This window comes from Amblyomma americanum, chromosome 8 (genome assembly GCF_052857255.1).
Source record: "Amblyomma americanum isolate KBUSLIRL-KWMA chromosome 8, ASM5285725v1, whole genome shotgun sequence".
NCBI classification, from domain to species: Eukaryota; Metazoa; Arthropoda; class Arachnida; order Ixodida; family Ixodidae; genus Amblyomma; species Amblyomma americanum.
In genome coordinates, this window is record NC_135504.1 from 6165359 (window position 1) to 6178188 (window position 12830).

Sequence of the window (12830 nt, forward strand, 5' to 3'; positions counted from 1 at the left end):
CTCGTCTAATGACCGTTGAAGTCAGGGTGCTCAGAATTAGTCCATATACCTTAGCTTATTCATAATGGTCTTAAGGTGCCACCTACCGTCATCACCATCGTCACAGCAGTATAATTAATACCATCAGTATATGGCCACACCCACCGCAGAAAAAAAGGCATCTCACAGTGACTCTCAGCTCGCCTTAATTGTGCAGAGCCAGTATAGTGGCCGCAATATCCGACAATGTCTGCTAGTCTCCTCTCCCGACCCGACATTGTGCAGTAGTCATCTGTGCTTTTCTCCATTTGGAATCCACTCAGTTCTTCGAACAAAGCGCTCGTTACCTGAGCAGGCAGCACCACCATGATATTGAAATCAAGCGACAAAGCCCTGAGGGAGACGAGCGACATGTATAGTTCAAAAAAACGTTCTGATGTGCGAGTTGGTTCATCGATCGTGGAGCAGGAGTACTTTTAGCGCGAAACAACTAAGAGGGGACGAGGACAGAACTCTTTTGGCAGACCGAAAACTTCTTAGCGCTCTTTCATGTCTTGTGTTCTGTCCTCGTCCCCTCGTAGGTGTTTCGCGCTAAAAGTATAACTTTTCCACGACTTGAGTAGCGGCGCGGCGAGGTGGTGTGCTTGGTGGAAAACTTGACGTCAAGGTAAGTCCGCTGACAAAGCAAAGCCAGAGGTCTAGGTTGGTCGACCGCCCGAAGCCTGATGCCTTCACCAGCAGCTCAACCAGGTCGTCTGGCCTCGCTTTGTGAATCGACTTTCCTTGACTTTCAGATATTTCCTCTTCCCCACTCGCCTCTTCGCGTTAAGGATTAAGCTTCATCAATGGCTCAGGGAGGCTACCAGTAACGATTCTCGTCGTAAAATTCTTTGCGACAAGACTGAAAGAAGACTGAAGAGTGTCGATTCTCGCGAGGTGCAGTCGTAGAGCGCACGTAGCCACGACCACTAGCAAACGTCACCCGTCGGTGCATATGCAGTGTGACCCTCCCTGTCCCACGAAACTAAGTGCGATACAAACATACCCGGCTTGCGGTGCGCCAGGAAGCCTTCTCAGAATACTGCGGATTCCGAAGGAATGCCTTGAGTGTCAGTTGCCAAACCAATCAATTAGCGTACTCGTGATGAAAAGACAATACTGACAGTGCTGCATGCAAGTCGTAGCTATCAATCACTTTGCGACAGCTAGTCCATTCGGACTCATCCGTGATTGAGAGGAAACACACTGCATGCAGAACTGACCTTCAGCTTTGCGTTAAGAAGGGCTGCCTGCTTCCGAAACTTGATGTCCATGCTCATGTACACGATTTTTATACTGGCCCCCACAGTCGTCTGTCGAGTGATTGCTCAAGGTGCCATGAGGTTCTGCTGCCGGTGCTTACGATGGATGGGAGGGTGCTGCATACTATGTTTACGTTTGCTTGAAAGTGCAACAATTAAACTAGGTACTTACCCTGTTGTGCGAGAATGGCCTGGCTAAACAAAGTCAAAGCGATGATTAATGCGAAAACCTTCATGACTGCTTCGTCTGGCCGTTCAGTGGAACAGTATAGAACCCGACTCTATTGCTGACCTTTTAAATGCGACGCAGTCTGGTGTCCTTGCCTGTCTTGAGTGTGGAGATAGACAGCCTCTTCGCAAGAAGTGAGATTACGCCTGCGTTTTGTGTTAAAGCTGAGTGTGTTCCGACTATCCGACACCACCATTTATGTTTAGCTATCTTCATAGCTAATAGATGAATTGGCCAGGTCGCAGATGAGGGCTGTTCTGGACATTCTCCATGGAGAGCTTGAGTGTGAACTGACGCCAGCTGGAATCGAGTGATAACGTCTTTGAAGGTCACATAATATAAACAACTGCGCATGGAAGTTTATTGTGCTATAGCAAGAGTAAACCAGCTTGACCAATATTCTAGCTTTTTTTAACACACGTGAACAATTCGGCTGTATTATCAAAGAAAAACTGGAAACTTATGACCGTATGGAGGCACCTGAATACTAATCGTATTCTTTAGGCCTTTCTGCTGTTTTCTGCATTGGGTTGCCGGCAGGTGAAGCTTGTGAAGGATTTCCCACGTCTGTCTCTTTGTTCGCCCCTTGCCTTAGTGACTTTTGTTATCTGACGACACACAGGAAGGGACCTATTTTTGTGATAAGGACAGGTAGGTACACCGACGATCATTATTGTTGCTTTCGCAGACGCTCTTCCCAATGATAAGGATCGCAGATGTACAAGCAGACATTTCGAGGTAGTGGTGCAATATTTGAACCAAAGAAAATTCAGGGGATGCATGATTGAACACGGGATAATACAGAATCAGCAAAGGTGAACGGTACCCAGGCAGAGGTTGGCTCCAAGGCCAGTTTTTCTTTGGGCTTTCTTGTTTTCGTGGTATTCTTTCGTGGCAAAACGGGCTAATCAAATAAAGAAATCAGGGTGGTTAACTTAAAGAAGTTGTGTACGAATAAAGGCGACCAGACCTTCTTTCGGGCAGTTAGAAAATTCAGCCATGTCTTCGCAAAGCGTTGGACAGATACGATATGCCTATTTATTCAATGGAGACGTGCCACAGGAAATCCCAGGCCCTTAGTCGGTATGAGGACCCCGAAACGTGTTGCCGTCATAAATACTGCGAGAGACAGGTACGTACTATAGGGAAGAAAAATCTGTCGCAGTCGGAAAACAGAACAGAAAATTTTCTGTCGTCACGACAGCTTTCCTTAATGTTAATGCTCCTGAATTTATAGCAAAACAGAATTTTTGTATTAACAACATAATTTTGTGTAATTACTACAGAAAAGTACTACGGAACTACATACTAGAGAAAAGTACTACAGGCAAAACTACCGCACTAAAAAATTGCTACAAAACGAGAGACAAATCTGTCGTTAAGACTAAACACTTTGTCGTAGTTTTGGCACGGTTCTGGCGCTTTTTAGACTGGGATAGGGCACTTCGAATATGATTTAGGCTGATAGGCGCCAAATATAAGAACGATTACGTCATTTCTCTACAGCTGATTGAAAAACGTTAGTTTGACTTTCACCTCAACAACTGTTGTCTCGATCCGGTGGCTATAATAAAGCTACCGGCTTATTTTGGGGATCATGCGTCCTGACATTCCCCGCCTGCTCACGGAGGATTCATATATAGCCTTACTCGCGTACCCTGGACTTCCGGGATTCGTTTTGCAATGGTTCTGCCTCATGTCTTTCTACTGCTTTGATGGAGTTGTGGATGCATGGGCCACGGCATGAGTGAGTTTTTCTATGCCACTCGTAGGTGATCTGGAGCGTCAATGGTCTCCTTAATCTTGAAAATGCTGTCCTAGTACCCCAGTCTAGATGGTAATGCCAGTTCTGTGTAGGTCTGCAGAGAGCGTTCTTTCTGGGCCAGGAATTAAGCCTCGTTGTGTTCAGCGACGGTGCTGGATACGCCCAGGCCACTCAATTTGGCGGTGGAGGCATGCATGGGAGGCCTAAGGCCGCCTATTAAGCTTTCAGCAAAATGGCTTCCACTTGGCCGTGTTCCGTCTTTGTGAGGTCCTGGTACGAGAGGCTGTAGGTGGCCGTGCTGGCGACGAGAGCTCGTATCAATTTGAAAGTGTCTTCCTCTTTGAGTGCCCGTCTTCTACTGGCTACGAGGGAGACCATGCGCGCACTTGGGCTGTTGAGGTTGACAGAAGTCTGAATGTGTCGTCGGCTCGTCGGTTGTATTGTAGCCGCATCCCTGGGTACCTTAGGTGTTCACTTCTGGCTTTGTCTTACCCTCCAAGGTCCAGCTGTAGTGGATATTGTAGCGAGGTTTATGAATGCGCATCTCCGGCTACTTTGTGGAACATGAAAGTACGCAGTCTCGTGTGAGCGATCTGCCTAGATTGGTGGCTGCCTGTAACTTATCGATCTTATCCCCTAGCTAGCGTGTAGTGGTCCAGAGCCTGACGTCGGCGTACAGCCCATGGTAGGCGCCATCAATTCTGTCCAGTCGTTATGATACAGGTCAGCTAACGCGATGTTGAGTGGAAGGGGGACATTACGAAGCCTCGTGGGGTGCCTCTGTTAGGCAACCGAAGCTCTTCTGTTCGCAGGTCCCCTACCCCTATCGTTGCAGTGCGATCGGTTAGCAAAGCGTTGACATAGGTGCGGGTGCGTTTGCCACATCCTAGTTTGCTAAGCCCATTGAAGACGGCGCCGTGACTTACGTTATCAAAAGTTGTCTTAAGACCTTAGGCTAGGACAAAATTCTTACCATATTTAAGAACTGTATCCAGGACTTCCTCGTTTAGTTGTAGGAGAACGTGTGGCGCGGATCACCCTCGGCGGAATCTGATCATTGTCTTCGGTATGAGATCTCTGTCCTCTAGATAGTCCTAAAGCCGGAGGTTGAATCTCCGCTCGTCGACTTTGCCAAGGCAAGATGCCAGCGAAGTGGGCCGCAAGTTATGTAGGCTCGCCGTCTTCCCTAACTTTTTATCGTCACTATATCAGCGTGTTTCTACTCCGAGGGAACTTAGCCAGCTTCCCATAGTTCGCTGAGGTAGTCTGCGAGGTGCTCGACTATTTTCGGCCCCCGGCTTCGGATGATCGCGTTTCCTGTGCGATATATCTACTTAGTCGGGTGGGTATGCCGCCGGCTGGCCTCGGGCATACACAACACCCTCAACGAAATCAGAGAGGCTCTCGCAACTAAACTGCCTAGCCTCGACGCAAACAGGCCGGGCCCTAGTGGACAATTTTCACCCCACCCTGTCTTACAAGATCGACGAGAGAGTGGAACTCCCACTACCATTTCGCTAGACTGTCGAAGTCTACTCAATACGAAGAGACATGCACCGTAGAGCAAAGGCTCCAAGCAAAAGTAGACGCAGCAGTGCAACACACTCAGTCGTGTCTTCCGCTGTGCACCTGATAATTCCAAGCTGCTCGTACCCAAAAATTCTGTCATCCTCTAAATACAATGATCTCGGTCAATATCAACGGTCACGATATAGCTAAACCTCTGGAAGAAAAGATCCTGGGCCAATTTATGCCACAAGAAAGCGGCAACCCTACCACATTTCGCGAGCTTGTCACTACCACCATGTAAATAACTAGGAAGATAAGCCTCATTCGAACCAAGCACCGCGGACTCAAGGAGGAAGACGCAATTCGCCTAATAAAAAACCTTAAAATATCGTAGATCCTGTAAGGCACACCATACCTACGGCTCAAGAAAGCAGAGACCGAAAAGCTCGAAGCACTCATCTGCACGGCCAACAAGACGGCCCTCGGCCTCCTAAAATCAACCTCTACAGCACGCCCAAGACAAGGGGGTCGTTTCTTTTTTTTTTTGCCATTTGGGCGGCTTGATGAAAGAGATGTGTGGAATCTGTTCGTCGCTGTCTCGCTGAGGTGTAGAGGTTCCCTACGGATGTCATTTTATATTTTCGTTTGGTGGGGACGATTCCAAAGAGCACGTGTTCAGTTTCAATGTCGGCTTATAGGTATGATTGGCCGTGAGCGTTTTTGACATCAGGATTCCAGCTTTACCCCCCGTTTTGGCATGCGGAGCGTTTCACTGGCATGCGGAGCGTTTATATGAGCTCAAGAGCGATTGTTTATCAGGAAATGAAAAGCGTGGCTACTGTCTCACTTCTCGGTGGACACCTCAGCCGCTCCGTGAGGGAAGGGAGGAAGGGGGAAGTGAAAGAGGAAAGAGAGAGAAGTGCCGTAGCGGAGGGCTGTGCTGAATATCATGTGCGAGGCGTTTCCACTTCATTTACTTCATCAGCGTACTGACTCGATCGATGTGGTAAAACATGGCCTCTTTCGGTTTATCAAAGGAATGCGTGTTGTAGTACAGCCGGAATAGTTATCGACATCGGACTTTCGGTGATTATATTTCTTTTTTTGCCCTTCTGAAGTCGAAGTCTGGGTCGATTCATGTAAAGTCGGCGGTAAGGAAAGGACAAGGCGAATTTAAGGATCGAATGCAACCAGTCGTCCCACAGGAAAGATGTTTTTATGAGCAAAAAACACCGGCTCTTAAAGTTGCGACTAACAAGTTCGAAACATGTTTTATTCAAATAAGACCTAACAATCCCTTCCCCATTCACGCAAGCACGCACGCACGCACTCACGCACGCACGGGCGCACAGATATCCGCTCTTTTCAAGGCATGCCCCAGATCCTTTTTTGGTAAACGTGGGCTGAAAAATTTTGTTTTTCTCAAGCGTCGAAAGGCAGCGTCCGCAAAAAACTTAGCTATGATGCCTATCAAGTTCATATTCCCGTTTAGAACGGAGCATGCCAGTTATCCCTGCACAAAAATTTTGAATACTAGTAAATTTTAAGGGACTGTTATGGAAATATTGCAGGTAATGGTCCATTCTTCCGATGTGTAGCAAAATCTTTCTTTCAAAGCTTTTCCATCCCTCGCATCGAGCAGTTGTGACTGCCATAGAAAAACAGTGAGGAACGCTTTTGGCAATAACAAAAAACATTAATAGCAAAAAAGTGTAAGCCTGTGCGATGGGAGATCCAATATATTGATTTTTATGGTGAGTTCTCACAATATATGAAAAAAATAGCGTTCATAACCTCTTTCGCGTTCAAAATTGCTTTTGTCCAGAAGTGTTGGATGTCAAAAGAGAAATAGAATGCCAGAGACATTTTCTGGTTTCACGCGAATTTTATTTAAAGTATATCAGTGCCTTCAGTCATCCCGTAACCACCCGTGAGCGCGGTGGAGGCGGGCGGGCCACCAGGAACGGTGCGGCGGCCATGTGGGAACTCTGAGGCCGTCCACAGTGCTCACCGCGTACGGTTCATCTGCGGAAACAGAACGTATGTTGTTGTGAAAGCGCACGTTAATTTGTGTGCGCATGCGGAGCCGACTCTGGTCTGCCGATCTGGTCACATTTTCCGTCCGACACCTTCTGTTTGTTGAGTTGATGGGCCCTGACATTGCCAGGTAGGTGACTGCGGTTAGTGTTAAAGACTTCCATTTTCTCTCTAATCGTTGCTAAAAGAAGCACTGCTACTGCCGTTAAAATTAAAGCTACAGCAATGTGCTCAGGATGCCCGCGTTTTATTTTCATTAGAGCTTATCGGGACGATATGCCAATGAATTGATATCCACGTTCAGCTGAAAACTACGCCGCGATGCACTGGTTTCTTTTTTTTTTTCACTTCGTGAAGTAGCCTGTAGGGGAACAGTTTGTGAGTAATGTTATAGCCTGGCTGCATGCGTGGTGCCACAGTTCTCGCTTGTTTTGAAGTCGGGCCCATGTTAGAGCATCGACAGTCTGAATTTAACAAAATACTTTCCGCGACACAGAGAAGAACATAGGCGACCATCAATATAAAAAAATCTCATAATATAAAAAAGTCATTCAACTATAGCTGTTTGTGGCTGATGGCTGCTGCGTATTCCTTATTGTTTGTCTTCGTCTCTGGCAGAGTGCTCCGGACGTCATTACATTGCCACTCCTCCCGTTAAGACCGGTAAGCATATCGCGTCGTTATGCCACGTTGAATTGATGTCATGCATGACGTTACTGCACACTGACCCATCAGCGTGGCGCTGTGTTACGCCATCGGCTACGCTGCAGAACTGGGAAATGCGCCCTTGAAAGCTATCGCTTTAGTAAGCGTGTTCGCTTGTATAGGTCATCGTGTGCAGCTGAGCGTGTGTGACCCGTGTGCGTTCTCAGTTTCCACTGACGTCACCACGACGCAGAGTTTCGCTTTTATCATGCTACTCTGCGCACGAGCGCATTAGCCTGCGAACCATGCAGTCCAGCTGTCGTAGCATTGCTACAGCTTTGAAGAACAGGAAAAAGTAGGCTTGGCTGTTTCCATTGCAATGCAAACGTCGCGAAAACAGGATGAAAGCATCATGTCATCTCTGCTGCATATCTGCAAGGCTAATATGATCACGTGTATGATGGGGGAATCTTTCCTTTTGACAACTGGTGTCACCCGCGACATTGTCAACAAGCACATTTAGCGCCTGTTCGTGGAAGACAGCTAATAGCCGAAGCACGTGTAAAGTTCTCTTTCCTGTCAATACTTGCGACAGTGTGTTTATTTGCTTTCCTTACTGGAGCGACCCTTATATTCAACCTACTCGCCTTCTCGATCAGTGGCGCAATCTCATCTTTAAATGCGTAATAGACACATACATGCGACTGCGTACGTATGTGCTACGGGTGGAAGCGTAGGATATAGCCAGGAGAAGGGTCCAGGCCCGTACCAGCCAATGGGGAATTGCCGCAGAGCCCATGCCTCAGCTTCTAACTCATCTGCACGCGCAGAAAGATAAAAAAAAAAACATTTATTTTCCACTTTGAAGATAATGTGTTAGCTCAAACCATCTGCTTGCTGTTTTAGCGCGCAGGAATGCTGGAACGGACAGAATGAGGAATTAGAGTTGACGTCAGCATCGAAAGGAAGATCACATGCTGCCATTCAAATGTGAAAAATTTGATGGACATGGAGCGGGAGCGCTGTGCTAGGACCCTCGAAAGAAAAAGGCTTTACTAAATTTTAGCTTTCAATGAAATGCCAAATATATATCCCAATGATTAATTATCTTTATATTCAGGCAGTATGCACAAATTCTGCGCTTTCGCAATGCAAAGGGCAGAGTGGGTCAGGGATCAAACGCGGTATTATGACACCCTAGTCGAAATTAGGAAGAAGAAATGGGCTTGGGCGGGGCAATTAATGCGAAGTCAAGATAACCAATGGTCGTTAAGGGTAACGGAGTGGGTACGAAGAGAAGTCAAGCGCAGCAGGGGTCGGCAGAAAATTAGGTGGTGGATGAAATTAGGAAGTTGGCGGGGATAAGGTGACCGCGGACGGCACAGGGCACGGTTAATCGGAGAGGTATGAGAGAGGACTTTGTCGTGCAGTGGACGTCATCGTCATCAGGCTGCTGCTGCTGCTGCTGATGATGATGATACCATAATTTTATGTGAGTGGCTTCTAAGTGAGTTCGAAAACACACCAGCATTCCCACCTTTAGCTCAAAGAAGCAAACCCATCAAACATACTTTCCGATTACAATTCTACGCTTTCATGTAGAACTCGCGAAGGTGCCCTAGCTCTCACTGAACCCTACGGTAAGGTACTCGCTTTACTTGTTAACAACTACCGGAGCACGAAACCAGAAGAGTCGTAATAAGCAGATCTCGAAAATTTTTTGGTCTAATAACTGTCCACTCGGACATTTACTGCAGCTGCTGTAGGCGCTATTGATGCCGCGCGGTTGGGAGCTGCCACCGCTACGGTACTGTGACAATTTGTCTGTCCCGGGTCGGTTATCTCGAAGGGCGTGGTATCTGCATCAGTGCGGGTGGGCAGCTGGGCAGGAATAGTGTAAAAATTCAAATGCTACTTTTTTTTTTATGGATCCGCATTACTGGCTCGAGTGCCTCCAAGCCCACGCTATCACCCTCATGGGCTAGTCGGGGCGGGGGACAATGATGTTATGAGATACAACGAACCAGGAGCTGGCGTGAGGAGGAACGCTCGCTCTTAGCCCCCTAGCCATGATATCTTGCCATAACCACTGTCATGTCGTCCAGTGTTTCTGGCCTGCCGCCACATCTCGATATTAACAGAACGGAGTCCGATGAGAATAATCGTTCTGTTTCCCGATTCCCGAATTTTTCAGCGAGGCAAGAATAAAAGGAGATACAGTAGAGGGGGGGGGGGGGATAAAGCGGCACATCACGATGGTCTGAAGGAGACGACCTCCCAAGTTCTTGCTGTGAGTAAACGGTGGTCACGGTTTCCGTAAGTGTGCTGTTCGCCCGTGGTCGCGAGCCGCCCGCGCGTTTCTATAAATAGTCGTCGGGTACTCGGCACTCGCGTTTCTCTGCAAGAAACGTGTGTATGGTCGACATGGTGGTGCTGCTGCTCCAAATACGTCTGCGCATTGCTGACGTTCCTGTGACCTCAAATATCATCAACTACACTGTTAGCAAGCTAGACAACAGATGAGAAGCTGAGAACAAGTTCGGGAGAAGCGAACCGTGCTAAAAGAAACACTCACCTACTACGGCGAAGCTGCAGTGGGCAATAAGGACCAATGCGGCAGTGACCGCGAAGACCTTCATCATGGCTTCTCTCCCCGTGCAATGCTGGAGACACGAGCGCGGGCGATGGTTTTCTCCCCTTAAATAAAACTCAGCTCTCGATTCGCTCCGACTGGGTGGCGGTTCTGCACAGATGCCAGAGGCGACGACTGAGTCACCTCCGTGTTTAAATGGCTGGTGTTTCTAGAGAAAAAAATCAAAAACGAATAAAGGCGTCTCCACTCCCACACGTGCCGACAGTGGCATCGTTGTCAGCAACAATGCGTATTGTTTTGCAGATGAAATTTGTCTTGAATCGACAGAAGCCCGCCATAAGAAATATGGCCTGCGGTGCCAGTGTTGAGATCAGCAGGAAAATTTATTGCCATGTACCGGCAAGGATTCACTTGTCTAGAATGAATGACCAGGACCTGAAGTCCACGCAGGGAATTTTCGCGACAGGGCACCTGTTTTCATCATGCCATGCCTTTCATTTTTCGCACTGCAATAACGCCATTGTCATGTCGCAGTCAGGGTTCCTTAAACTGACGAACTGCTGGACGTGAAAGTCGTCGCGCAAACTTCAAAGATGTGCGGTGAATACAATACCAGCTGCACGAATAGGAGATAAAGGTTTATTAATGGAGGGTACTGTATGCAAGCGGACATTCATAAGAAAGCTGATGAATTCATTGCAATGGGTGCCCCATATGTACTTATCGACTGATACCGTCGTTTTAGTTGGTCCTTTGTAAAGAGAGGTGTAGAGGTCACCACAACGATTTACATTTGTTGGAGGGTGCCTGTATATCATTAAGGCTGTTGACTTCTTGAGCAATGAAAGGGATTTGCCATATTTATACTTCGTTTTGCCAGCTTCTCTAGATTACACCAAAGGAGCTGAATGTTGTTAAGCAAGGACATTGTTTTGTGTCTAATCCGGGTGAACTGTTTAATCTTTATTGAATGCAATTTTGTTTGTGTGTGTACAGAGTTAAACAGTTTTAACTCATGTTCGTGAAGAACCTAGCAGTTATGGCTTCCTGTGGCACACTGGCAGTTGTCAGAAAATTTCGTCCGGAAACTCTCCGTCCCTGTACTTGGAGCGCGACTATAGTGTGGTGTATTCAGTTAAGGACGGTAATAGAGGCCTCATGACAATTTTTTAATAAAATTTTTATGTGGTGGAACAGTGTGTCGACACAAAAAAGTAGACATCGAAAATACTGCAGTTAAAGAAACAAACGTTTATCACAGGAAGTCCAAAACCACTTTTGACGTTTCGCAAAATCGCACATGTTTTGATCTCCGCAGAAAGAAAAGAAAAATCTTTGTGGAACCTAAATATTCTTGGAGTATATATATGAAATCTATTCTGTTGAAAGCACTGTAAAAATCCATCATTCAGAAAAGTTTTATGTGCCAAGGTGGGCACTTTTCAGGTCAATAATGGGGAAAGAAATAAGAATTTAAAGCTTTTTTTCAGTATTAATTGCTTCTATCTACTACCGCCAGAGAAAGCTCGGGCTTCTAGATAAGCTTTTTTTTAAATTATGTGAGGAAATCGTCTGGCATTCAAAATGCGGTGTGTAGGTTTTAACATGGTTAAACCGAGTAGATGTGCGAAAGCATGCGTTTAGCCTGGTTGGCTCATGGTTTTGCTTTGCCGGGTCGTCGACGTGTCAGGCAATGATATTAGTTCGTCAGTAGGGAAGGGCGGTTTATTGGGGCGTTCGAAGCGCTGGTGACGAAGGCTCTTGCACAAGTAATCGATGAAGCAGCGGGGCGAGAGGCATGGTCACAAGGAGCAGTTCTCCAAAAGTATGAGTGTCAGCCGGCCCAATAATAAAAAATCGTCCTCACTGGCGTCGGCGCATGATCATCTTCATCATTCCAGTGGTATTCGTTGATGAAGACGACGATGTGCAATGTACAGCGCCAGAGTGTGTATATTAGTTCCATAGTATGTTTCGTAGAGAGAAGTTGGTCACATGGTTCTTGATAATCACAAAGTGAGCAAGGGTACTTGCCAACGTTTCGACAAGATGACTTGCATTCGTAAGGGCGAAGACAAGTACTCTTGACGAAACGTTGGCAAGCGTTCTGAGGTTTCCCCTACCGTGTTCACTTTATGGTTACCATAGTAGTTTTAGTTGATGAAGGCGGCGATGTGCAATGAACAGCGCGAGAGTGTGTTGCCATTTAACACGAGGAGTGATCGGAGTGGCCAGCGAAGCTGATCTGTTCGCGGCGCCGCGGGTTCGAATCCCAGTCGCGGCTGTATTTCTTTCATTATCTATGGTTTGGCCAAGGCCATTCTCAATGTCGAGCTTCACACTAACTCGGTGAGTCGGTTGACCTCGTGAATAGTGCTCTCGCACCAAAATTTCGAAAAGGGCCAAATTTCACTCGGATTAAAAAATACCGCACCATTTCATTTATCTTCAAAATTTCTTTGAAAGCTCTTTAATACCATATAATTCTAGACCAACACTTAAGTGTTGCATTATATTGCTGTAAGCTATGAAATAAATCCCAAATTCACACCATATTTAGTTCAATTACCATTGAAAATTGGTTTTTGAGGAAAGGAAATGCACAGTAACTGTCTCGCATATCTCGTTGGACACCCGAACCGCGCCGTAAGGTTAGGGATAAAAGAGGGACTGAGAGAAGAAAGGAAGAAAGAGGTGTCGTAGGGGAGGGCTCTGGATAAATTTCGACCTCCTGGGGATATTTAACGTGCACTGACATCGCACAGCACACGG

At 46.9% G+C, this 12830-nt stretch overlaps 1 protein-coding gene and 1 long non-coding RNA gene across 3 annotated transcripts in view; both read right to left on the reverse strand.

Moving 5' to 3' along the window:
* Positions 1–1708, reverse strand: part of LOC144099994 (uncharacterized) — a 3292-nt gene extending 1584 nt beyond the window's left edge. The window contains exon 1 of one of the 2 annotated variants that reach the window (XR_013307490.1): positions 1453–1708. This is a non-coding gene — a long non-coding RNA (uncharacterized LOC144099994). The remainder of the gene's footprint in view (positions 1–1452) is intronic. The other variant, XR_013307491.1, reaches the window with a different exon arrangement.
* Positions 1709–6648: 4940 nt separating this feature from the next.
* Positions 6649–10227, reverse strand: LOC144099995 (uncharacterized). The gene is made up of 3 exons (XM_077633045.1): positions 10041–10227; positions 8164–8283; positions 6649–6808 (listed from the first exon to the last, which is right to left on the reverse strand). Exons 1-3 carry the CDS (start codon positions 10105–10107, stop codon positions 6693–6695), a joined length of 303 nt encoding a protein of 100 aa, XP_077489171.1. The 5' UTR covers positions 10108–10227; the 3' UTR covers positions 6649–6692.
* Positions 10228–12830: the final 2603 nt, after the last annotated feature.